At 43.4% G+C, this 25,575-nt stretch overlaps 2 protein-coding genes and 1 pseudogene across 7 annotated transcripts; 2 read left to right on the forward strand and 1 right to left on the reverse strand.

The window, feature by feature from the left end:
• The first annotated feature begins 3,054 nt into the window (after window positions 1-3,054).
• LOC139621801 (alpha-1-antitrypsin homolog) lies at window positions 3,055-5,983 on the forward strand. 4 transcript variants are annotated; one of them, XM_071478663.1, is made up of 5 exons: window positions 3,055-3,159; window positions 3,947-4,547; window positions 4,749-5,019; window positions 5,287-5,428; window positions 5,624-5,983. In XM_071478663.1, exons 1-5 carry the CDS (start codon window positions 3,112-3,114, stop codon window positions 5,813-5,815), a joined length of 1,254 nt encoding a protein of 417 aa, XP_071334764.1. In that variant the 5' UTR covers window positions 3,055-3,111; the 3' UTR covers window positions 5,816-5,983. The 4 variants fall into 4 exon arrangements, with proteins under 4 accessions (XP_071334764.1, XP_071334765.1, XP_071334766.1 ...); XM_071478664.1 differs by lacking the exon at window positions 3,055-3,159 and adding an exon at window positions 3,185-3,217; XM_071478665.1 differs by lacking the exon at window positions 3,055-3,159 and adding an exon at window positions 3,394-3,536.
• Window positions 3,126-17,447, forward strand: LOC139621800 (alpha-1-antitrypsin homolog). 3 transcript variants are annotated; one of them, XM_071478662.1, is made up of 5 exons: window positions 3,126-3,217; window positions 15,412-16,012; window positions 16,214-16,484; window positions 16,752-16,893; window positions 17,090-17,447. In XM_071478662.1, the coding sequence occupies exons 1-5, from the start codon at window positions 3,200-3,202 to the stop codon at window positions 17,279-17,281; spliced, it is 1,224 nt and encodes a 407-aa protein (XP_071334763.1). In that variant the 5' UTR covers window positions 3,126-3,199; the 3' UTR covers window positions 17,282-17,447. The 3 variants fall into 3 exon arrangements, with proteins under 3 accessions (XP_071334763.1, XP_071334761.1, XP_071334762.1); XM_071478660.1 differs by lacking the exon at window positions 3,126-3,217 and adding an exon at window positions 15,101-15,258; XM_071478661.1 differs by lacking the exon at window positions 3,126-3,217 and adding an exon at window positions 15,165-15,314.
• LOC139622213 (uncharacterized) lies at window positions 8,759-14,338 on the reverse strand (annotated as a pseudogene).
• Window positions 17,448-25,575: the final 8,128 nt, after the last annotated feature.

The raw sequence follows: 25,575 nt of genomic DNA on the forward strand, positions 1-25,575 counted from the left end.
AATGGATTTTTTTCCCTAATGCTGTGTAGTCCATGACTGAAAACTCAAATGTTAGCAGAAAATGGTCAGATAAAAGAGGGTTTTGGGGAAATATTGTTAGATATTCAATGTCAATCCCATAAGTCAGAAACAGATCAAGGGTATGGTTAAAAGAGTGCGTGGGTTCATTAACATGCTGAGAGAAGCCAATTGAGTCTAATAATGAATTAAATGCAATACTATGATGACTTTATCTGTGCTGAGAACTAACTCAGATAAAAAGTCTGAGTACTCAGATAAGAACTCAGAGTAAGGGGCAGGTGGACGATATACAGTAACTAGTAGGACTGGTTTTTGTGTTTTCAGACTAAGAATAAGGCTTTCAAATGAATTATGATTAATCTTAGGCTTAGGATGCATTAATAAATTGGAGTGATAAATGGCTGCCACCCCTCCTCCTTGGCCTGTGCTTCGAGGGATATGAACGTTAACATGAGTGGGGGGTGTTGATTCATTCAGACTAATATATTCATCCTGCTGCAGCCAGGTTTCAGTCAGACAGAGCAGATCAATGTGATGATCAGTTATCAGATCACTGACTAGTAGAGATTTAGATGAGAGTGATCTGATATTCAATAATCCACATTTAATTTTCCTATTATTTGGTTCTGTGTTAATTTTTATTAGGTTTTCATGTCTAACTCCTCCTCTGTTCGCTTTTGATTTATTACATTTAAATGTAGGTGGTCGGGGGACAGACACAGTTTTTAGGGGGTGAATGGCAGGCGACTGCTCTAAGAGGCGCAGAGAAGAGTGTAAGACTGCAACTCTGCCTCCTGGTCTCAGCTCTGGATTGTCATGGCTTTGGCTTTGTGATAAACTCAGTGAGGTTTCTAGATAAGAGAGCAGCTCCATCCAGCGTGGGATGTATGCCGTCTCGTCTAATCAGACCAGGTCTTCCCCAGAAAGTCTGCCAGTTATCAACAAAGCCCACATCGTTAGCGGAACACCACCTCGATAACCAGCGGTTGAACAATGACAAGCGGCTGTACATGTCATCGCTGGTCAGGTTGGGTAGGGGCCCAGAGAACACTATGGAGTCTGACATTGTTTTAGCATAAGTACACACCGACTCCACATTAATCTTAGTGATGTCCGATTGGCGTAATCGGGTGTCATTACTGCCGACGTGCATTACAATTGTACTGTATTTACGTTTATCCTTCGCCAGCAGTTTCAGGTTTGATTCAGTGTCGCCTGCTCTGGCCCCAGGAATGCATTTGACTATGGCCGCTGGTGTCACTAACTTCACGTTTCTCAGAATAGAATCAGAGTTTGTTTCCCAGCGGGTGTGTCGCTGAGTGGGGAGAACTTGTTAGAAACGTGAACAGGTTGGTGGTGAGCCATGAGCTTTTGTTTAGGACTAAGCCTCTTCTTGTTACGAACAGTCACCCAGCCGCCCTGACCTCCCGGCTGCTCGGGAGCTGCTGGGGGGAGAGAAGGAACTACAGAAGGAGCGACTCTGGGTCAGTCCGCACCAGCGACTGGGGGCTGGCTAACTGGAGAGGCTAAAGATGTGGTTTCCATGGTGCGGAGCCGGGAGTCCAAATCACTGAGCCTCGCCTCCATAACTGTGAACAAACTACATTTATTACACGTACCATTACCGCTGAAGGAGGCAGAGGAGGAACTAAACATGAAGCAGGCTGAGCAAGAGAGAGCAGGAGAGTGAGCGGGAGAGAGAGAGAAGCTATCGCTAACTGCGAAGCTAAAGTGGTTAACAGAGCTAGTGTGTAAACAACTGTGTTTTAATGATAATCTCACTAAGAGAAGGAGAGAGCAAAGAGTGATCGAACAGAAGTTCGACAGTACAACAGATAATTAGCAGTTGTAGTGAAAAAAGAAAAAAAGATAGAAAAATACAACGAGGTTCAGCTGAATTCAAGGAGAGCAGCAACAAACACAACACCACCAGCAACCGGAAGTGACACAATACGCTTACTGCAGCATGTCGCCAATCACGCCATTGAAGAGTACTGTACTGTGCCCTGGTGTCCACTGTGTGTGTGTGTGTGTGACAGAGCATGCTGTTGCAGACCTGGGTTCCTGGCAACCCGTTAATTCCACCCTGTTTACTTCATTCCAGAAACCTGCCGTTCTACTCACCTACCGGTCATCACCAATCAAGCCTCCCTGTATATAGGCCGCGTTCAGACTGCCAGCCAAAATCCGATTTTTAGCCCATCCAGATTGGAACTGGATGGCTCTTCTGAAGTCTGAACAGTCACAAATCACATGAAATCCGATTTTTGGAAACCAGATCGAGACCACCTTCGGGAGGTTGTTTCAGATCGCATTTGGACAGATGCGTCTCAGTCTGAACGGCTCCAAACACTCAGATCGGTTTTGACTGTCCGTGACGTCACTCTACGCGACGCCAGACCCAGTTCCTCGGGTGGCACCACACTTGTCGCTGCACAGAAACTCCGGCAGTGAGTGCAGCACGAAGCGTTGTTGTGTATAATCCTACCAGCCTCCTGCGGAGTTGCAAATGTCTAGTGCAGGGGTGCCCAATACGTCGATCGCGATCGACTGGTCGATCGCAAGAGGAGTGCAGGTAGATCGCACGGAACTCCCAGTGAAGTTGAGGAAAAAATGTAGATCGCACGGCATTAAAAGAAGTAGATTCTACTTCTTCTAATGCCGCGATCGACGTATTGGGCACCCCTGGTCTAGTGCGTCTGAGATGTTCTGCACCTCTACTGGACAGTGATAAGGCCAATATACTGAGGTGACCTGCCTCCATCATGTTTGTTGTTGTTGTTGTTGTTGTTGTTGTTGTTGTTGCTGTCGCAATTATATGACATATATCAGACGCTCCGTTACTACAGCAACCTGTCAGATCAGTCAATAATGTGGCACAGTCTGAACAGAGCCATATCCCATTTGGACACTTGCTAAAAATAGTGTGGACAGTCAGCCCTAAAAATCGGATTTGAGTAGGAATCTGATTTGAATCAGATTCGCCTGCAGTCTGAACACGGACCCGGGTCTACTCACCATTCCTCACCTGATTGTTTTCATTTATGTTGGTATTACACAACTTGGACTGGTGAAGAGTGAACTCTTGTGATGCTTGTGCTTTCTTCCTGTTGTAACTTTACTCCGTGTTTGCTTCAGGTCCATCCACGCTCACTGCGCCATTTCCTGCTCTGCCTGCATGCTTGATCTCCAACACGCCATCTTCTAGTCTAGTCATTTGCACCAGTGAAACAGAAAAGTTTTTCACCTTGGCACAGTCTAATTAATACTCACACAATAGAGCCCTGATTTGTACCAAGAACCCCTGAACCCACCACAGTCCTTTGCCTGTGTGTGTCTCTGTGTGGGGTGTTACAGTAGCAAAGATCCTACTGGAACTGTGTCAGAATAGGACAGAGAAAGAGGCTGATCCTTGTTAATTTGTAATAGAGCTGTCAGCTGACCCTCTTGTATTTGTATCCTATTGCGTGTAATGGGGAAGTTTCTGCCAAACTGCAGCAAAGAGGACACCAAAGGTACAGCTAATGGCTCTTCACTGACTTATGCTGAATGTTTTATTTCATTTTTGAGAACTTGGATGTAAATTTCATAAGTCTGTGATATTTGGAATGAATTACATTTACAAGTAGAACTTTTAATACACAGGGACGAAATGTTTGATAGTATGGGAGTGTAATGTTTCTCAAAGGTAAGATGATATCATTAGTATGCCCTTTTTAAAAAGGTACTGAGCTGTCAGTCTTATTCTTTCCATTCATTAAATGATATAACATGTGAGTTAAGCTTTTGTTTTTTCTTTTAATTGATTTCTTTTTTTTTGTTTTCCGTCTTGGTTATTAGGTTGTTTATGATCAAATATGACTATGACTTACTGTGGATGAACCCATTCAACCACTTTCTCTGGTTTTTCCTTTCCTCTGGACAGGCTGTGAAGATGCATGGTATCTTTGCTAGGTGTGTACTTGCAGCAATGCTGGCTGTAACTTGGGCAGACCCCCACCACCATGAGGGAGAGCTGAGCTGCCACAATCTGTCCTCTCATCATGCGGACTTTGGCTTTGCTCTCTACAAAAGTTTGAATGCCAAGGCTGCTGCTGGAAAGAACATCTTTTACTCACCGCTGGGCATCTCCACCGCCCTGTCCATGCTGTCCACAGGGGCCCGTGGTGAAACCCACCGCCAGCTGTTCTCCAGCTTGGGCTACAGTGCCTTAAACCAGACTCAGGTCAACGACGCATACAAATGTCTTTTCAACAGGCTTGGTCAAAATCAGGAGGATCAGCGGCTAGATGTTGGCAGTGCTCTGGCAGTGCACTCTGGCTTCAGTCCTCAGGAGAAGTTCCTGAGGGACGTCAAGCACTACTACTCCGGTGAGATCTTCAACATTGACATTACTAGACCTCATGAAGCTGCAGCTGAGATCAACAGATTCATTGCCAATAAGACCCAGAACAAGATACAGAATATGGTGCAGAACTTGGACCCTGACACGGTGATGGTGCTTATTAATTGTGTCTACTTCAAAGGTAAGAAGCAAGATCAAGTCCAGGTCTCCTTGTGTAGTTCAAAAACAGGAAAGGTTGCAAACTCACCACATGGAAAATAAACGTGTCTTAATGTTGTAATCAATAACTAAGATGATTGTAAAGCATACTAATGATAATGATTTGCACTGACATACAGTATCTACAGCACTGTTATCTTTCTATCTCCACTGCCTCACACAGGACAGTGGGAGAAACCCTTCAACCTTGACCTAACACACAAGGCAGACTTCCACTTGGACAATACTACCAGAGTTCGAGTGGACATGATGACGAGAACGGGATACTACGGGATCACCTTGGATGTTGTTAAGCATGCCACCGTCATCATGCTGCCCTACAAGAGCAAAACCTCCATGATGGTTGTCCTGCCTGATGAAGGAAAGATGACAGAGGTGGAGGGCAATGTCAACAAAGACCAAATCAATCACTGGCGAGGCTCAGCCTTCATGACGTAAGAGGAATCTAATTCACTTTTGATTCCTAGATACAGTAACTTATTCCAAACAGTGTCTTGGTGTATGTTGGGATCAGCAGAGGTAACATATGGTAGTCAATGATTGGATCAGTGTAACCTGGATGAAGGTTGGATTAGATGTATTTGATTTACTTGAAACAAGTGATGTGTTCATCATTCTCAAAGTTTTACTTTAATACACAAGCTGTTCTTTAACTGCATCTTTGAGTCATTCTGATGCTGGTGATGCTCTGTGTTTTACAGATATGCGCATCTGTCTTTGCCAAAGTTTTCCATCTCTGCTGACGCCTCGCTGGAAGACACACTGAAGGAAATGGGCATTACCAACGCTTTTGAGGACCACGCTGACTTCTCTGGCATTTCCGAGGGGGTCAAAGTCTCAAAGGTAGGTTCAGCAAACACTACTTAGGTTTGTTATGGGAATTTAAGTTAAACTATTCACCTGCATTAGCAGTAGTTCAAGAACAACTGCAGAATATTGACATGTCTACAGAGTCCTCCACAAGATGCTAAAAAGACCCTTTAGCCTCCACAGTTTCAAGCTACACTTTGGGTACCTTCTGCTTTTTATCCTCCAAAGGCGTCCCACAAGGCTACGCTGAGTGTCACTGAGATGGGAACCGAGGCAGCAGCCGCCACAATCCTGGGGTTAATGCCCCTCATGATGCCAGTGTCTGTCCAAATTGACAGGCCCTTCTTGGTCTTCATCCTGGAGAACTCCACTGGGAACATCCTCTTTATGGGCAAGATCAACAACCCCATGGCCATGTAAAGTCACACACTGAAATGAGAATCATCACCCCAAGTGTCGTCATGATGATCCTATCATGACCAAAATCATTGCCTTGGTAGCCATCATGCTGATGTTGTTGAGTTCATAAAGTTACTCCACAAAAGTCTTTTTAAAGAGGCTCAATAAAAATTTCCTCAGAAAAAGTTATTTGTGTGTGTTTTTCTTTTCAAATACATCATTTAAAAAGTATTTAAGGAAGATTAAATAATTGTATATCATTTCACACTTCATCCTAGGTGGATTATTTCTAAAAGTTTGTATAGGCTTACCTAACTGATGCCAATATATATTTATACATTTGATCTGTTTCTGTGATACCAATACATGTTTCTATAAATAATGTCATGGGGGTCAGCTAGAGGAAACACTCATCATCTGGCTGGCTAAATCCAGAATTTTAAGAAGTTAAATTTCACACAACTCAACAGACAGAGAGGGGATGTGTAACCTGAGGACCGTCAGCCTCACACGAATGATCGTCCTTTGACCTGTCAACATAGGAGTGTGCTGTGGAGGTGTTTACACAATCAGTGCACATATACTCTGTCTCCCTGATCAGCGCCCACACACACACTGACTTCTGTGGAGGGCATGAGTAAGAAGTGTGTGTGATTCAGAAAGCTGAGTGGGCAGCCCTTTAGCGGGGCTGAAACATGTCCAATCTGTCCAGTCCATTGGACAGAAACAGGAACTGTTGAGGACTGAGCAGCATTGAATTTGACCAGAAGCTGCGCTGGTTTGCAGGGTCATTTCTAAGCTGACTGGCACTCTGTACATGAAAGTTTTACCTTAAGTAAAAAATTGTGTACTATTCTTAACTATTTTTGAATGCGTGCTGTTCAGCTTTACATTTTTGGGTGTATTTGTCAGATATTGCCTTCTCTTAAATCCTGTGTAGCATGAAAATCGGTTAGTGGACTCTAGAGACTTGTTTGAGTTGTGTAATCAATCACAGTAAACATTACATTAGTGCCGCAGGGATGATGTATTTTTGTAGGCCAACCCAGATGTTAGCATCACCCTGGGTTCCTTGACAAAAAGCTAATTGGATTTTACACAAGTGTTTTGGATTACTGCAGAAGATAAACTCTGTGACAAACTAAAGTTTATGATACTTCCACATTTTGTTCAGCAGGATAATCTTCACTAATGTACATCACCTTATGATTTTTGAAGCCTATATACAATCACTACAAGCAAAATGCTAATGTTGGGCTATTAACAAACTACAACTTCAACCACATAGTTGACGCCGCTAAACTTGACTTAACTTGTAGTTTGATTTAGCTCTTACCTCTTCTACAGAAACCTTTCCTCTTAGAAATTTAGTGATAGGTTGTAAAAGCACGAATATAAACACAACCAGGTGGTCAAAGTCAGCTGATGAGTAGTTCAGTTTTCTTGTTTGGTGCGATGACGTTTAAGATCCCCAACAATCTCTGTAGTCTCATTCAGCCTCCTGTTAGCAACTAGACCTTTTAAGGGGACATAGACGCTTAAAGAAATCATGACTGGGGCATTTACTGACGTATTTTATGCTGTAGGATAAAACATGGGAATGTCTTGAGCTTGTTTAAACCACAGAATTTCAGCCATTTCAGCCACAGTTTGGCCATAAATAGTAAGATTTCATTTCAGCTATTAGCCTAACAAGCTTGTTATGGTTAATGCATACTGGTGGTGGATGGGAGACTCTGGACAAAACTGAAAATACTGCTCCTCTGCAAGTTTGTTTAACAGGTGTTTGATAAGTTACTCTTACTGGCTTTTTACTTGCAAATCTTGTATTGCATGTACATTGAGGATTCAATTCAATTCAATTTTATTTGTATAGCGCCAAATCATAATATACATTATCTCAAGGCACTTTACAGGGTAAGGTCAAGACCTTACTTTGTTATAGAGAAAAACCCAAGAGTTCCCTCAAAGAGCAAGCGCTTGGCGACAGGGGGGAGGAAAAACTCCCTTTTAACAGGAAGAAACCTCCAACAGAACCGGGCTCAGGGTGGGCGGCCGTCTGGGTTTAGGAGGAGATAAAAAAGGGGGGGTTGGGGGAGGAGAGAGGAGAAAAGAGAGAGAGAGAGAGAGACCAGGAACAGCTGTAGGTAATGGTGTTATCAATAATAATGACAGATAACAGTGGTTAATAGTAATGATGAGTCGTGGTGAATCTGGATCCTGCTGCTCCAGAGGCAGAGAGACCTGCAGAATGAGGACAGAGAGACGGAGAGAGAGGAGAAGCACAAACTACGGGAGAGAGAAAAATACAAAGTTAATGGCATAAAGTAATCGAGAGAGATAGATAGAGAGAGAGAGAGAGCGCCCAGTGCATCATGGGAATCCCCCAGCAGTCTAGCTCTATAGCAGCATAACTAAGGGATGGGTCAGGACATACCCGAGCCAGCCCTAACTATAAGCTTTACTAAACAGGACAGTTTTAAGCCTGATCTTAAAGGTAGAGAGGGTGTCTGCCTCCCGAACCCACACTGGGAGCTGGTTCCACAGGAGAGGAGCCTGATAGCTGAAGGCTCTGCCCCCCATTCTACTCTTACAAACTCTGGGAACCACAAGTTGACCTGCATTTAGAGAGCGAAGTGTCCTATTGGGAAAATAGGGAACTATAAGCTCTCCAAGGTACGATGGTGCCTGACCATTAATGGCTTTGTAGGTGAGGAGGAGGAGGATTTTAAATTCTATCCTGGATTTTACAGGGAGCCAATGCAGAGAGGCTAACACAGGAGAGATGTGATCTCGTTTCCTAGTTCCTGTCGCTACTCGTGCTGCCGCAATTTGGATCAATTGGAGGCTTTTTACTGAATTTTTGGGACATTCTGACAATAAAGAATTACAGTAGTCCAGTCTTGAGGTAACAAATGCATGAACTAGCTTTTCAGCATCCTTTAGACACAGAATGGGTCTGATTTTAGCAATATTGCGCAGGTGGAAGAAGGCTGTCCTAGAGACTTGCTTTATATGTGAAGTAAAGGACAAGTCCTGGTCAAAAATGACACCAAGGTTTCTGACTGTAGCACTGGAGGCCAAGGTGATGTCATCCAGAGACGGTATATTATCACATAGTGTATCTCTGAGGTGCTTTGGGCCAATTACAATAACTTCAGTTTTGTCTGAATTTAAGAGTAAGAAGTTACTGGTCATCCAGGTTTTTATGTCCTTAAGACACACCTGAAGCTTGGCTACCTGGTTAGTCTCACCTGACTTCAGGGATAAGTACAAGTAACTAACATATTAATCCTGCTGCAGCCAGGTTTCAGTCAGACAGAGCAGATCAATGTGATGATCAGTTGTCAGATCACTGACTAGTAGAGATTTAGATGAGAGTGATCTGATATTCAATAATCCACATTTAATTTTCCTATTATTTGGTTCTGTGTTAATTTTTATTAGGTTTTCATGTCTAACTCCTTCTCTGTTCACTTTTGATTTATTACATTTAAATGTAGGTGGTGGGGACAGACACAGTTTTTAGGGGGTGAATGGCAGCGACTGCTCTAAGAGGCGCAGAGAAGAGTGTAAGACTGCGACTCTGCCTCCTGGTCTCAGCTCTGGTTTGTCATGGCTTTGGCTTTCTAATAAACTCAGTGAAGTTTCTAGATAAGAGAGCAGCTCCATCCAGCGTGGGATGTATGCCGTCTCGTCTAATCAGACCAGGTCTTCCCCAGAAAGTCTGCCAGTTATCAACAAAGCCCACATCGTTAGCGGAACACCACCTCGATAACCAGCGGTTGAACAATGACAAGCGGCTGTACATGTCCCCGCTGGTCAGGTTGGGTAGGGGCCCAGAGAAAACTACGGAGTCCGACATTGTTTTAGCATAAGTACACACCGACTCCACATTAATCTTAGTGATCTCCGATTGGCGTAATCGGGTGTCATTACTGCCGACGTGCATTACAATTGTACTGTATTTACGTTTATCCTTCGCCAGCAGTTTCAGGTTTGATTCAGTGTCGCCCGCTCTGGCCCCAGGAATGCATTTGACTATGGCCGCTGGTGTCACTAACTTCACGTTTCTCAGAATAGAATCAGAGTTTGTTTCCCAGCGGGTGTGTCGCTGAGTGGGGAGAACTTGTTAGAAACGTGAACAGGTTGGTGGTGAGCCATGAGCTTTTGTTTAGGACTAAGCCTCTTCTTGTTACAGTCACCCAGCCGCCCTGGCCTCCTGGCTGCTCGGGAGCTGCTGGGGGGAGAGAAGGAGCTACAGAAGGAGCGACTCTGGGTCAGTCCGCACCAGCGACTGGGGGCTGGCTAACTGGAGAGGCTAAAGATGTGGTTTCATGGTGCGGAGCCGGGAGTCCAGATTGTCTTGTTCATCTTTAAAAAAATGATGAGACTCTTATTGTCTTTCATGAGCTCATTAGCTCCAACGTTTATTTAACTTTCCGTAAACACGTACTCCCAGACCCGCCACAGGAAGTGCATGTTATGTGACTCACAATCACCAGCCCCATCTATTGGTCACTAGTAGGAATGACACTTTAATATCAACACATCCTCCTTTCTTTGAAGTTATTAACTATGAGCGTAAGAAAACATATGCCTTAACAAACTTACGTAATACCATTACGATAAATCAGAATTATTGTAACAACAATCACAACATTTTCATTTCTATATCAACTTCTTGTAAACTGTTATCTCTAGCTTGTTTTTGTTTTTAACTGTTCACCATATTTTCAATTAACACCAAGCTCTTATACACAAATAAACACATTTCAAAACCATACAATCCTCTTTTTTTTTTTTTTTTTTTTTTATGACCCTCAGCATCCAATACGCTGATTTAAAGATCAAGTTTAACTGGTCTTTTGATCTGACGTTCAGATCGCCTCAGTACAGGTAACTCTGTGGAAACATCACTTTTGTCCACCTGCACATGTCCATTTGATTTCAACTCAGGCACCGTGTCAGCCTGTGACACAGCATTTTTTTCTTCGGCATTATCACACAGTGTCTCTTGAAAAGTCTCTTTGGTTTTCAGAAGGTTACGACGGTTCCTTCTGAACACATGTCCATCCTCAGTTCTCACTTCATAAGACCGTGGTCCTACTTCTTGAAGAACTGTGGCTTTTCTGTTCCATGCATCTTGGTCTTGGATTCTCACCACATCATCCTTTGCAAGTGGTCTGAGAGCTTTTGTTGACTTGTCATAACGCTGTTTTTGTTTCCATTTCAGATTCTCCATTTTCAACTGAATCTCAGGTCTCCTCTTGCTCTCTGTGTAGCGGGGCAGTGTAGTGCGCAGCTTGCGATTCACCAAAAGTTCTGCTTGGGAGAAAGCACAGTCAAGGGGGGCAGACCTGTAGCTCAGCAGAGCTAAATATGGATCTGACTTACTGTCTGTGGCCTTCTTCAAAAGCTGCTTAATGATGTGCACTCCCTTTTCAGTTTGCCTGTGCATGCTGTGGACTGGATGTGACATGATGGAAACCATTTTGTTCTGCAAACTGCCGCCATTCATTGCAGTTATAACACGGACCATTGTCACTAACTACAGTCTCTGGTATTCCATGCCTAGCGAATATGGACTTTACATGAATAATGACACTGTTGGCAGTTGCACTTGTGAGCAGGGCAATTTCTGGGAAATTGGAATAGTAATCAATAACTAACACAAAATCTTTCCCATTACAATGAAACAAATCTGTTCCTACTTTCTTCCAGGGTTCAGTAGGAAGATCAGGAATCATCATTGGTTCCTTTGCCTGCTTGCTCTGGTGCCTTTTGTATGTTTCACATTTTCCTATCATGTTTTCAATGTCCTTGTTTATGCCAGTATACAGAGTCTCTGGATCTCCTTTTACATTTTTCAATTCCCAGGTGTCCCTCATGTAGTTTCTGTAGTACTTCCAGTCTCAGGCTGTGTGGAATGACAATCCGATTGTCTCTTAATAACAGTCCATTTGCCACACTTAGCTCAAATCTGATGTGATAGTACTTTGGACAGGACCCTCTGGGCCAGCCAGTTTGGAGGTGTTCTATCACAGCTTGCAGCTCCTTGTCTTTAGCAGTCTCCTCACTTATTTGCTTTGATTTAGCATCTGTGCATTGGCTAACACTAGATGCTTGCCAGGTGTGTATATCAACTCGAAGTCATACCTTTGCATTTTCATGATGAGGCGCTGAATCCTCGGCGACATCTCATTCAGGCTTTTCTTGATGATCGACACAAGAGCACAGTGATCCGTTTCAACTGTGAAAGTGGGAAGTCCATATACATAACAATGAAAGATTTCCAGTCCATAAGTCAGTCCAAGACGCTATTTTTCAATTTGAGGATATCTGCTTTCAGTCCTGGTCATGGATCTGGAAGCATATGCTACTGGCTTCCAGCCTCCTCCTTCTGCCTGTAACAAGACAGCACCAAGCCCGTCCTTTGGAAATTTTCAGTCTCTTGGTTGGATCATAATAAGTCAACACAGGAGCAGTTGTCAGTGTGGTCTTTAATGCATTCCACTCACTCTCATTCCTCTCTGTCCACTCAAATTCTGTGGAATCATGAAGGAGCTCTCTTAGTGCTGACATTCTCACTGACAAGTTTGGTATAAACTTCCCAATAAAGTTTATCATGCCCATCACTCTAAGCACACCTTTTTTGTCAACAGGGCGTGGCATGCCTAGGATGGCTTTTATCTTCCTTTCATCAGGTTCAATGCCCCGAGCAGACAGTTTCTCACCCAAAAATCTCCAAATTGGCACTTTGCATGGTTTAGTCTCAGTCCATTTTCACGTACTCTTTGGAGCACTTTGGTCAGTCTCTCATTATGTTCTTGGAGGGTGGAACCCCAGGCGACGACGTCATCGACATAACAACGGACCCCTTCTAGTCCCTCCAACATGTTGTCCATGGCACGATGAAAAATCTCAGAAGCTGAGATTATGCCAAATGGCATTCTGAGAAACCTGTATCTGCCATAAGGTGTATTGAAAGTGCAGTATCTTGAACTTTCCTCATCCAACTTGATTTGCCAGAATCCCTGCGCTGCATCAAGCTTTGAGAAGTATTTGACTCCTGCCATTTCACTTGCAATCTCCTCATGCTTTGGTATCGTTTTATGTTCTTGTTTAAATCTCCAGGATCCATGCATATTCTCAGTTCATTGTTTTTATTCTTTTTATCCACGCACACCATCGAGTTTACCCACTCAGTAGGTTCCTCCACTTTTGTGACGACTTGGAGCGGAGACATCCTGTCCAGTTCTTTTTTTAGACGCTCTCGAAGTGGAGCTGGAACTCTCCGTGGCGCATGAATTACTGGTTGTGCATCGTCTTTTAGTTGGATTTTGTATGTGTATGGCAGGCATCCCAATCCTTTGAAGACATCATCATAACGCTGAACAATGGAGTCAACTGTGCATGAGTGCACACTTATTGCTTCTGAACAGTTAATGTGGTACACTCTTCTCACCAGGTTCAATGTCTTTGATGCAACTCTGCCCAGCAGTGACTCACGGCCCTCAGGTACGACTGAAAACAGCACATTGTAAGTTTTATTCTTCACTGTTACTTTTAGTCTGCACTGACCTTTGCTTTCAATGTCTTTTCCATTGTAGTCCTTCAGTGGCACTCTTTTCTTTGTTATTTTGGTCTTTTCTTTCATAGCACTGATTTCTGTCATGCTGATCAGGTTCGCTTGTGCACCTGTGTCAATCCTTAGGGCTACTATAGCTCCATTTATCTGAAGTGACACAAGCCATGTGTCTCCTTTTTCTGAGCACTTGTCATTTTCCTCTGTGTCCTCCTGCTCTGTTTGTGCATTATCACATGACACCATCCCGACAAAGAAAGTCTCACTCAGGTCAGTCTCTTCCACTAACTGCACTGATTTGGGCTTGCTTTTAGAAAGACAGTGTTTTGCAAAATGATTTTTTCCATTGCATTTTGAACACTACGCAGGACACTGCCGGGGCTCGTGCCTGCCACCACAGCGCTTGCAGGAGTAGCTCGCATCTTCTGTGCTTTTCTTTTGTGGCGTGAATCTTTTCATTTTGTTTTTAACCACCGCTACTTTTACATTCTCATGTCCCGCAGTGATACCCGTTTCACTGAATGTCTTTGTGTGCTGTTGTGCTAACTCACTTGCGTGGCACTGTCTCTCTGCCTCCTCCAGAGTTAGCTGAGCATCCCGTAGCAGCCGTTCCCTGGTCATAGATCCCATACACAATTTGATCACGGATCATGGAGTCCTTCAGATCCCTGAAATCACATGATTGCGCCTTTAGTTTTAAATCAGTCACAAAGCAAATCAAAAGTCTCTTCAGGCTGTTGCATCCTCGACTGGAACACGTATCTCTCATATACTGTGTTTTTGCTTGGCGAGCAATGTGCCTGGAACTTCTCAATTACCACGTCGTATTTACCTCTGTCGTCAGGCGCTGCAAACTTGAACGTATTGAAAACTTCAATGGCTTGAGGACCCACTACTGTGAGCAGCAGTGCGATTTTCCTGGCGTCGGGCTTTGAGTCCAGTCCAATGGCAGCCATGTACAGCTCAAATTACTGCTTGAAACACCGCCAGTTGCTGTCGACATTTCCCACCAGTTTCAGTCCCTCCGGTGGCCTCAAAGTCTCCATCTCGAGTGAAAAATTATGCTTGACTGCCTTTTACACCTGGCACCATGTCTTTAAAAAATGATGAGACTCTTATTGTCTTTCACTGAGTGATCACAGATCACTGAGCCTTGCCTCCATAACTGCAAACAAACTACATTTATTACACGTTTACACCATTACTGCTGAAGGAGGCAGAGGAGGAACTAAACATGAAGCAGGCTGAGCAAGAGAGAGCAAGAGAGTGAGCGGGAGAGAGAGAAGCCATCGCTAACTGCGAAGCTAAAGTGAACAGAGCTAGCGTGTAAACAGCTGTGTTTTAATGAGAATCTCACTAAGAGAAGGAGAGAGCAAAGAGTGATCGAACAGAAGTTCGACAGTACAACAGATAATTAGCAGTTGTAGTGAAAAAAGAAAAAAAGATACAAAAATACAACTACGTTCAGCTGAATTCAAGGAGAGCAGCAACAAACACAACACCACCAGCAAACAGAAGTGACACATTACGCTTACCGCAGCACATCACCAATCACGCCATTGAAGAGTAATGTACTGTGCCCTGGTGTCCACTGTGTGTGTGTGTGTGTGTGTGACAGAGCATGCTGTTGCAGACCTGGGTTCCTGGCAACCCGTTAATTCCACCCTGTTTACTTCATTCCAGAAACCTGCCGTTCTACTCACCTGCCGGTCATCACCAATCAAGCCTCCCTGTATATAGACCCCGGTCTACTCACCATTCCTCACCTGATTGTTTTCATTTATGTTGGGATTACACAACTTGGACTGGTGAAGAGTGAACTCTTGTGATGCTTGTGCTTTCTTCCTGTTGTAACTTTACTCCGTGTTTACTTCAGGTCCATCCACGCTCACCGCCATTTCCTGCTCTGCCTGCATGCTTGATCTCCAACACGTTGGTTATTAGGTTGTTTATGATCAAATACGATTATGACTTACTGTGGATGAACCCATCCAACCACTTTCTCTGGTTTTTCTTTTCCTCTGGACAGGCTGTGAAGATGCATGGTATCTTTGCTAGGTGTGTACTTGCAGCAATGCTGCTTGCTGTAACTTGGGCAGACCCCCACCACCATGAGGGAGAGCTGAGCTGCCACAATCTGTCCTCTCATCATGCGGACTTTGGCTTTGCTCTCTACAAAAGTCTGAATGCCAAGGCTGCTGCTGGAAAGAACATCTTCTACTCACCGCTGGGCATCTCCGCTGCCCTGTCCATGCTGTCCACAGGGGCCCGTGGTGAAACCCACCGCCAGCTGTTCTCCAGCTTGGGCTACAGTGCCTTAAACCAGACTCAGGTCAACGACGCATACAAATGTCTTTTCAACAGGCTTGGTCAAAATCAGGAGGATCAGCGGCTGGATGTTGGCAGTGCTCTGGCAGTGCCCTCTGGCTTCAGTCCTCAGAAGTTCCTGAAGGACGTCAAGCACTACTACTCCAGTGAGATCTTCAACATTGACATTACTAGACCTCATGAAGCTGCAGCTGAGATCAACAGATTCATTGCCAATAAGACCCAGAACAAGATACAGAATATGGTGCAGAACTTGGACCCTGACACGGTGATGGTGCTTATTAATTATGTCTACTTCAAAGGTAAGAAGCAAGATCAAGTCCAGGTCTCCTTGTGTAGTTCAAAAACAGGAAAGGTTGCAGACTCACCAAATGGAAAATAAACGTGTCTTAATGTTGTAATCAATAACTAAGATGATTGTAAAGCATACTAATGATGATGATTTGCACTGACATACAGTATCTACAGCACTGTTATCTTTCTATCTCCACTGCCTCACACAGGACAGTGGGAGAAACCCTTCAGCCTTGACCTAACACACAAGGCAGACTTCCACTTGGACAATACTACCAGAGTTCGAGTGGACATGATGACGAGAACGGGATACTACGGGATCACCTTGGATGTTGTTAAGCATGCCACCGTCATCATGCTGCCCTACAAGAGCAAAACCTCCATGATGGTTGTCCTGCCTGATGAAGGAAAGATGACAGAGGTGGAGGGCAACGTCAACAAGGACCAAATCAATCACTGGCGAGGCTCAGCCTTCATGACGTAAGAGGAATCTAAATCACTTTTGATTCCTAGATACAGTAACTTATTCCAAACAGTGTCTTGGTGTATGTTGGGATCAGCAGAGGTAACATATGGTAGTCAATGATTGGATCAGTGTAACCTGGATGAAGGTTGGATTAGATGTATTTGATTTACTTGAAACAAGTGATGTGTTCATCATTCTCAAAGTTTTACTTTAATACACAAGCTGTTCTTTAACTGCATCTTTGAGTCATTCTGATGCTGGTGATGCTCTGTGTTTTACAGATATGCGCGTCTGTCTTTGCCAAAGTTTTCCATCTCTGCTGACGCCTCGCTGGAAGACACACTGAAGGAAATGGGCATTACCAACGCTTTTGAGGACCACGCTGACTTCTCTGGCATTTCCGAGGGGGTCAAAGTCTCAAAGGTAGGTTCAGCAAACACTACTTAGGTTTGTTATGGGAATTTAAGTTAAACTATTTACCTGCATTAGCAGTAGTTCAAGAACAACTGCAGAATATTGACATGTCTACAGAGTCCTCCACAAGATGCTAAAAAGACCCTTTAGCCTCCACAGTTTCAAGCTACACTTTGGGTACCTTCTGCTTTTTTATCCTCCAAAGGCGTCCCACAAGGCTACGCTGAGTGTCACTGAGATGGGAACCGAGGCAGCAGCCGCCACAATCCTGGAGTTAATGCCCCTCATCATGCCAGTGTCTGTCCAAATTGACAGGCCCTTCTTGGTCTTCATCCTGGAGAACTCCACTGGGAACATCCTCTTTATGGGCAAGATCAACAACCCCATGGCCATGTAAAGTCACACACTGAAATGAGAATCATCACCCCAAGTGTCGTCATGATGATCCTATCATGACCAAAATCATTGCCTTGGTAGCCATCATGCTGATGTTGTTGAGCTCGTAAAGTTACTCCACAAGTCTTCGTAAAGAGGCTCAATAAAAATTTCTTCAGAAAAAGTTATTTATGTGTTTTTCTTTTCAAATACATCATTTAAAAAGTATTTAAGGAAGATTAAATAATTGTATATCATTTCACACTTCATCCTAGGTGGATTATTTCTAAAAGCTTGTACAGGCTTACCTAACTGATGCCTATATATATTTATACATTTGATCTGTTTCTGTGATACCAATACATGTTTCTATAAATAATGTCATGGGGGTCAGCTAGAGGAAACACTCATCATCTGGCTGGCTAAATCCAGAATTTTAAGAAGTTAAATTTCACACAACTCAACAGACAGAGAGGGGATGTGTAACCTGAGGACCGTCAGCCTCACACGAATGATCGTCCTTTGACCTGTCAACATAGGAGTGTGCTGTGGAGGTGTTTACACAATCAGTGCACATATACTCTGTCTCCCTGGTCAGCGCCCACACACACTGACTTCTGTGGAGGGCATGAGTAAGAAGTGTGTGTGTGATTCAGAAAGCTGAGTGGGCAGCCCTTTAGCGGGGCTGAAACATGTCCAATCTGTCCAGTCCATTGGACAGAAACAGGAACTGTTGAGGACTGAGCAGCATTGAATTTGACCAGAAGCTGCGCTGGTTTGCAGGGTCATTTCTAAGCTGACTGGCACTCTGTACATGAAAGTTTTACCTTAAGTAAAAAATTGTGTACTATTCTTAACTATTTTTGAATGCGTGCTGTTCAGCTTTACATTTTTGGGTGTATTTGTCAGATATTGCCTTCTCTTAAATCCTGTGTAGCATGAAAATCGGTTAGTGGACTCTAGAGACTTGTTTGAGTTGTGTAATCAATCACAGTAAACATTACATTAGTGCCGCAGGGATGATGTATTTTTGTAGGCCAACCCAGATGTTAGCATCACCCTGGGTTCCTTGACAAAAAGCTAATTGGATTTTACACAAGTGTTTTGGATTACTGCAGAAGATAAACTCTGTGACAAACTAAAGTTTATGATACTTCCACATTTTGTTCAGCAGGATAATCTTCACTAATGTACATCACCTTATGATTTTTGAAGCCTATATACAATCACTACAAGCAAAATGCTAATGTTGGGCTATTAACAAACTACAACTTCAACCACATAGTTGACACCGCTAAACTTGACTTAACTTGTTTGATTTAGCTCTTACCTCTTCTACAGAAACCTTTCCTCTTAGAAATTTAGTGATAGGTTGTAAAAGCACGAATATAAACACAACCAGGTGGTCAAAGTCAGCTGATGAGTAGTTCAGTTTTCTTGTTTGGTGCGATGACGTTTAAGATCCCCAACAATCTCTGTAGTCTCATTCAGCCTCCTGTTAGCAACTAGACCTTTTAAGGGGACCTGGACGCTTAAAGAAATCATGACTGGGGCATTTACTGACGTATTTTATGCTGTAGGATAAAACATGGGAATGTCTTGAGCTTGTTTAAACCACAGAATTTCAGCCATTTCAGCCACAGTTTGGCCATAAATAGTAAGATTTCATTTCAGCTATTAGCCTAACAAGCTTGTTATGGTTAATGCATACTGGTGGTGGATGGGAGACTCTGGGCAAAGTTGAAAATACTGCTCCTCTGCAAGTTTGTTTAACAGGTGTTTGATAAGTTACTCTTACTGGCTTTTTACTTGCAAATCTTGTATTGCATGTACATTGAGGATTCAATTCAATTCAATTTTATTTGTATAGCGCCAAATCATAATATACATTATCTCAAGGCACTTTACAGGGTAAGGTCAAGACCTTACTTTGTTATAGAGAAAAACCCAACAGTTCCCTCAAAGAGCAAGCGCTTGGCGACAGGGGGGAGGAAAAACTCCCTTTTAACAGGAAGAAACCTCCAACAGAACCGGGCTCAGGGTGGGCGGCCGTCTGCCTCGACTGGTTGGGTTTAGGAGGAGATAAAAAAGGGGGGGTTGGGGGAGGAGAGAGGAGAAAAGAGAGAGAGAGAGAGACCAGGAACAGCTGTAGGTAATGGTGTTATCAATAATAATGACAGATAACAGTGGTTAATAGTAATGATGAGTCGTGGTGAATCTGGATCCTGCTGCTCCAGAGGCAGAGAGACCTGCAGAATGAGGACAGAGAGAGGGAGAGAGAGGAGAAGCACAAACTACGGGAGAGAAAAAAATACAAAGTTAATGGCATAAAGTAATCGAGAGAGATAGATAGAGAGAGAGAGAGAGCGCCCAGTGCATCATGGGAATCCCCCAGCAGTCTAGCTCTATAGCAGCATAGCTAAGGGATGGGTCAGGACATACCCGAGCCAGCCCTAACTATAAGCTTTACTAAACAGGACAGTTTTAAGCCTGATCTTAAAGGTAGAGAGGGGGTCTGCCTCCCGAACCCACACTGGGAGCTGGTTCCACAGGAGAGGAGCCTGATAGCTGAAGGCTCTGCCCCCCATTCTACTCTTACAGACTCTAGGAACCACAAGTAGACCACCAAAAAATGCTGGATAATTTCCTCCAGCGCTCCATTTTCTTGGTGCAGTGTGCAGAATTTGAATTTGACCTATTAATAATAAGGTATATTTGTCATGTGGTGCATAAATCAATGGATCTCTTCCGGCTCCCAACGAAGGCGGACGCATCTTCCCCCTCTCTCCTCTCCCTTTTTTTCCCTGCTTTGCATCTCACGTCTCGTCCTGTCTTGTCTAAACCTTGGAAGCCTCTCTCCGCACTGCTCTCTAAATCTAAAATCATGGAATTGGTCAACTGGTCTCTCAACGCAATTGACAGGATCTTCTCGACGAGAAGCCCGGGTTCGGGGGAACCTGTCTGCCCTGGCGGAACATACGCCGCTGGTTACATGAGGGACTCCTGGGAGCAGTGGAGGGTCGTGTGCCTGGCGAGTCTTTCCGTTGAGGACATCAAAGATCTCTACATATTCGGAACTGTGATATCAGGCTTTCTGCTGATTGGATTAGGCATTGCCCTGGTGTATCTGAAAATTCAGAAGACGGTGACAGCAGTCCAAATCCCCACGCTGCCCGACATAATTGATGGAGTGAGTAAAGCTGTAAGCACTCAGACTGTGATTGTGAACCGCAACTTGGGAACCACCTTGGAAGGAGCTGTTAATGCTCAGACTGTGGTCATAAATCGCAACATGGGTCACATCTTGGAGAAGCTTGCAGCTTTGAAAAGGAGAATGGATGAAGATGACCAGAATGGACTAACAGAGTAAGCCGTGTCTATTGAAATACGACTGCTCGCCCTAACCCAAACAATCATAATCTAATCTGCGTTCCGGCCCCCGCAGCACCGGCCTTGGCCAAGGCCGGTGCTGGAACAACTCCCCCACGAGATCGCTGCAGTGAGACACTTCTACCCCCCCCCCCCCCCCCCCCCCCCCCCCCCTCCACGGACACCTGTGGATTGTTGACTCCGTCCAGGAACCGATCAAGGATGTCTCCATGGCAACTTGCTGTGTTATCGCGATGACACCCTGCGAACTGAGGCACTGATTGTGAACTAGACGAAGCGACTCCCCAGGCCTATGCACACACACACATTCACGGACACCTCTTACATGTACATATGCAACTCACAACCCAACCCCATCCCACGCCTTCGCCGCTTCCTCCCATCCAGCGCGGCGGGCGGGGTCCGATAGCTGCGCCTTAAATGGCAGCGGCTGCGGCTGGCTGCCTGTCTGCACTGGAATCACCTCCTCCCCCCTTTACCCCCTCCCCTGGAGCAAATTGTCTTGAGTCACTGTGTTGTAAGATGTGTTTGTTTATATATGCCTATGTTGCTGAGGTTTTTTTCCCGAATCCCACACTGTACCCCCCCCCCCCCCCCCCCCCAGGAGTATAGTTTGGGTTCTGTTATTTTTTCTCCTCTCCTCTCCACTTGTTTTTTCCCCATTCCTCCTTTTTAAATGGCGCCGCAGATGGCTGCCTCGGTGTTTTGGTGCGCTCTGCACCATTCACCAGAATAAATTCCTTGTACGTGAAAACATACTTGGCAATAAACCTGATTCTGATTCTGATTCTGATTCTGATAAATCTAATAAAACACAACAACATGGTTTGCAAAATGGTTCCTGGTAATGTGAGTGTTTGTGTGGAGTTACATAAGCACAACTGCTGGTACGGTCCTTGACTGATCAATAGGAAGAAGGTGTGGGTTTGTGAGGTTTGACCAGATACAAAGAGAAACAACTGAGTCTGATGGAGAACAAAATATCCTTAAATACACTCACATATTTTTACTTATTCTCTCTGAAGTCATGTTGCTTCCTGACTCACCATGACCGTAAACTGAGCACAAGAACCTATTTTTACTCCCCTAATGCTTCACAGTTTTCACTGGACTGTGTTTCATATTGAATTACGAGGAGGTATTTTGAGGATTCTATGAAATGTACAGACAGTTTTACATTTTGGATTTTAATCTGTATCTTATCTCCAGATCTGAAATGAATGATAAAACCACAACTTTAGAGCCTTCTCTTTCTCCCAGGAATTATATATCGTATAATGTTACTGAACATATCCTGCATGAATCCTGAGCAGGCAATTATACATTTTTGCAGAGGGGCAGTGAAAGACAAGACGTCTGACACAATATGGTGGAAACTGTTATTACTGTACATTACATTTTAACACATTAGATATTTATTAACTCTATTTTTAATCAAGGATCGGTGCTTCTGTCTCTTTGTACTTCCTACAGTGTTTTATTATGACACGGGATGAGGGCTGCGACTTTCTGTGTGAAGAAGTAAGGGACACCCCTCCTCTGTAGAGAAGAGAGGGTTGACATGCAGCAAAGGGACACGAGATGGACCTGAACTTGTACTGGCACCAGTTTAGCTACTGGTTCCTTACAATTGTCCTTGAAGCCCAACAGCAGGGCTCAAAATGAACAATTTATTTTATTTATGAACCATTTATTTAAATCAGAATTACCCCAGTGTGCCAATTACTAAATGAGCATAAACTTGATCAGCTTAAAGTAATATAAAACATGTAAAGCTCTAATAAGTGGAAATGTCCTTGTTTTGTAGTCAGCGGAGTGTTCTTTAATTGGCTGTCCGGTCCTCCGTCAGCCAGTCTTCCTCTCGCTCTCTCTTGCTCTTGCAGTGCGTCTACCCCAGCCACCGCGATATCCTCCTTACGTCCTCCTCCTACGTCCGCTCTTCTGGCGCACACTGGCTCACACTGACACCTCCCCGCCCCGTTAATTGCCTTTGTTCAGGTATTTACAATTGATTAGAGATTGGTCACACAAAGGAAAACTACACAATGTATGAAAACTCACACACATGAAGACAACAAAAAAAAAGCAAATACTTGTTATAAAACAGCAAGCAGCAAATAAAATCTTAACAAAATATAATGCATGTAACCCATTAAGGCAACTCAGGGTCAGTCTCACATCCTCATCCAGAGAAGGCAGCTTTATGTGTATTTTCTCATAGCACAGAGCTTGTCAGTCTTCTGCTCATTGATAAACTTCTTCCTTGTAGGCTATAACGAGTTTGTTTTACTTGACATCAAATTATTCACGTCACTTTGAGGACATACCTTATAAATGAAATGATGTGAACAAAAATATGGGACAAATTGCGTCCCGTTTTGATTCAATATGAGCCATGGCCTTTTATTTTCAAATACAGGATGATCCTAGGTGGGGGGTAACCCTACACAGGACTGTGTCACTGATGGCGGTTTCCTGGCTAATTCCCAGTTCCCCACTTTGGTCTGGATTGTGACAAAAATCAGACTGGAAGCAGTGTCCTTGTCAAGGCAAGATTTTTCTCCTGCCACCATGTATTTGTTAACAGTGTAGCTAGCTTGTGAAACAAATAATGTCAAGCATTCTTGTGTTTGATTAGTTATTAGTTAGTTAGCTATGCTGAATGCCTGGAGTTCAGCCAATGTGTCACAGTGAACAGGACAGCACACTGTTGGCTTGCTCTTGACCAATAGGTTAACATGTAGTCACTAACTTAGCGTGGTAAAATACTCATTTTCTCCCTTTCTTTCCAGTTGCTATGCCAATAACTGCTCCCTCATCAAAAGGATTGGAGTTGAAAGTAAAAGAGGCTGCAAACGTCATACGCAAATGTAATAAATGTACTATTGAATTTAAATATATGACATAAAAAAACACATATGTACAAATTCATGCATGTATGTAGACATTCATTATGTATATTTTTAATGTATGGACATAACCAAATTTTACTTTGTTTATTTATGTATTTCATATATGTTTTAAGCTTATAACTTCACATGTCCAGATGATACATATATGTGATAAAAATATATTTGACATATATAGCAACATCACTCTTTATACAGGAACATACAGTATATGTCATGCATTACATTTCTGTATGGGTCGATGTGCGTAGGCTGCATGAGTGCAAAGTAGACGCATGCATCACTGGCTGAGAGTGGCAGTGGACAACAATTATATCACATCAGTATTCTCTTTGCATATTATGCTACACTGGCTTCAGCAGTGATTACATAACTGGTATCTTAAACAAGGAGTTAAAATGAGCTTGATTGGGTATGTATACATGCTGAATTTATTTGAATCCAAATTTATGCTAGTCTGAAATCTGCAATTAAACCTGTCATAGCAGGGTGAAGAAGAAAAAAACAGGTTAACAGGCTGAACCACCATTTCTCCTGGTCCCAGCACGTTGATAAGCATCAATTAAAACAATGGGAAGAGGCAAAAGCATCAGCTTTAAGACACGAACATGGTTATATTATGACCGTTCTCAACACACCTTGAACACTGCTCTGTTTTTGGTCTGCAGATAACAGAAGTCAATCAAAACAGAGCTGCTACACTAGCTCTGCCCTGTGCGCATCACACAAGCATTGACAAAATGTCAAAACCAGACTTTTCACTCTCCTGTTGTTTATTTAGAAAATCACCTTCTATATGCTGTTGAAATCCAGATTATTCAGACAAAAGGAATTAATACAGCTGGATTTACCAGAACAGTCTTTATTGGTTGATTAATTACGCCAGAATTACGGTGTAGGATGCAGAGTTTGAGCCTTACATTTACATTTACTCATTTACTTATTTGGCCGATGCTTTTATTCAAAGGGACTTACATCAGTAAAGCTTCAATAAAGCTAGACATCTAGTTAAGGCACTGGGCTCATAAAGATTTAACATCTTTCTGCCCCATAACTCGTGTCAACTATGTTTTTATTTTAAAATGAAAACACATACTATCACATCTGAAAACACATACATACATGACCATTCACATACACTGGGCATGTGCATGTGGGTGTAAACAGAAGTCAGATTGTTCAGTTGGTTAGTTGCAGAAAATACTTCAAACAAACAACAGCAAAGACAGTTCTGGCATTAAAATGCAGAATTTAACTCCACAACAGCTGCTAGCAAAAACAACAAGGTCAGAAACGCTTGTAATTCATTATCCATGTTGCTTTCACCACTGATAGTTGAGGCTGGTAAGACCCACTCAGGGAGCAACTGTATGTGTCTGTGTCATAATATCCAAAAGCCTTAGTTTCTACCCAAGTTTTAAGTTTTAGGCACTTGGAGAAGTGTGGACGGCAGGAGCAATGATGCGTTTTAAAACTAAATTGTAGTAGTGTGGACGTAGCCACAGACTATTTCCAGAAGACACCAAACAAATGGAGGACAGTGAACCTCACTTGGTCAGTGAATTCATTGATCATGTAAGATTAAAGATAGAGAGAGAATCAGGCCTGAAGACTAATGAGGGTGACTGGAATGATATCAGAAAAACCAGACTGAGACGACCAAGTCAAGGTCCTGGAGGGGAACTTGCTGGAAGAACATAATACAAAATTTTGTGACTCAAATCTATTCAAAGGGATCCACAGGGTCAGGGTGAATGAAGGAAACAGTGTGTTTAAAGTGGCAGACTATTTTCATATTTTCTGGGCTTGAACTTTAATTTTTTCATGGTGGCAAGAGATCGCTGATTAACATATTTGTAATCAAAATTGATTACCTTTTTGTCGTATTATACCTGAGCAAAATACCAGACAAGCTCATGGGTCAGGATGAATACCACTTTAAAAAACTCTTGGCTGCGATTAAGAGGGTCAACACAGAATTGGCAGCTGCCAAACCCTCCATCAAAGGACACCTGGA

The sequence above is a fragment of the Trachinotus anak genome, unplaced genomic scaffold, assembly GCF_046630095.1.
Source record: "Trachinotus anak isolate AG129_WGS33_773 ecotype Australia unplaced genomic scaffold, CSIRO_AGI_Tana_v1 ptg000005l, whole genome shotgun sequence".
Lineage (NCBI taxonomy): Eukaryota > Metazoa > Chordata > Actinopteri > Carangiformes > Carangidae > Trachinotus > Trachinotus anak.

Excerpts from the sequence above, each read along its gene's own strand:
- LOC139621801 (XM_071478663.1), top strand. The coding sequence starts at position 3,112 with ATGCTTGTGCTTTCTTCCTGTTGTAACTTTACTCCGTGTTTGCTTCAG. Across the intron at positions 3,160-3,946 it reads TTACTCCGTGTTTGCTTCAG|GCTGTGAAGATGCATGGTAT; the intron begins GTCCATCCACGC and ends TCCTCTGGACAG. Across the intron at positions 5,020-5,286 it reads CGAGGCTCAGCCTTCATGAC|ATATGCGCATCTGTCTTTGC; the intron begins GTAAGAGGAATC and ends TGTGTTTTACAG.
- LOC139621800 (XM_071478660.1), top strand. The coding sequence starts at position 15,211 with ATGCTTGTGCTTTCTTCCTGTTGTAACTTTACTCCGTGTTTACTTCAG. Across the intron at positions 16,013-16,213 it reads TAATTATGTCTACTTCAAAG|GACAGTGGGAGAAACCCTTC; the intron begins GTAAGAAGCAAG and ends TGCCTCACACAG. Across the intron at positions 16,485-16,751 it reads CGAGGCTCAGCCTTCATGAC|ATATGCGCGTCTGTCTTTGC; the intron begins GTAAGAGGAATC and ends TGTGTTTTACAG.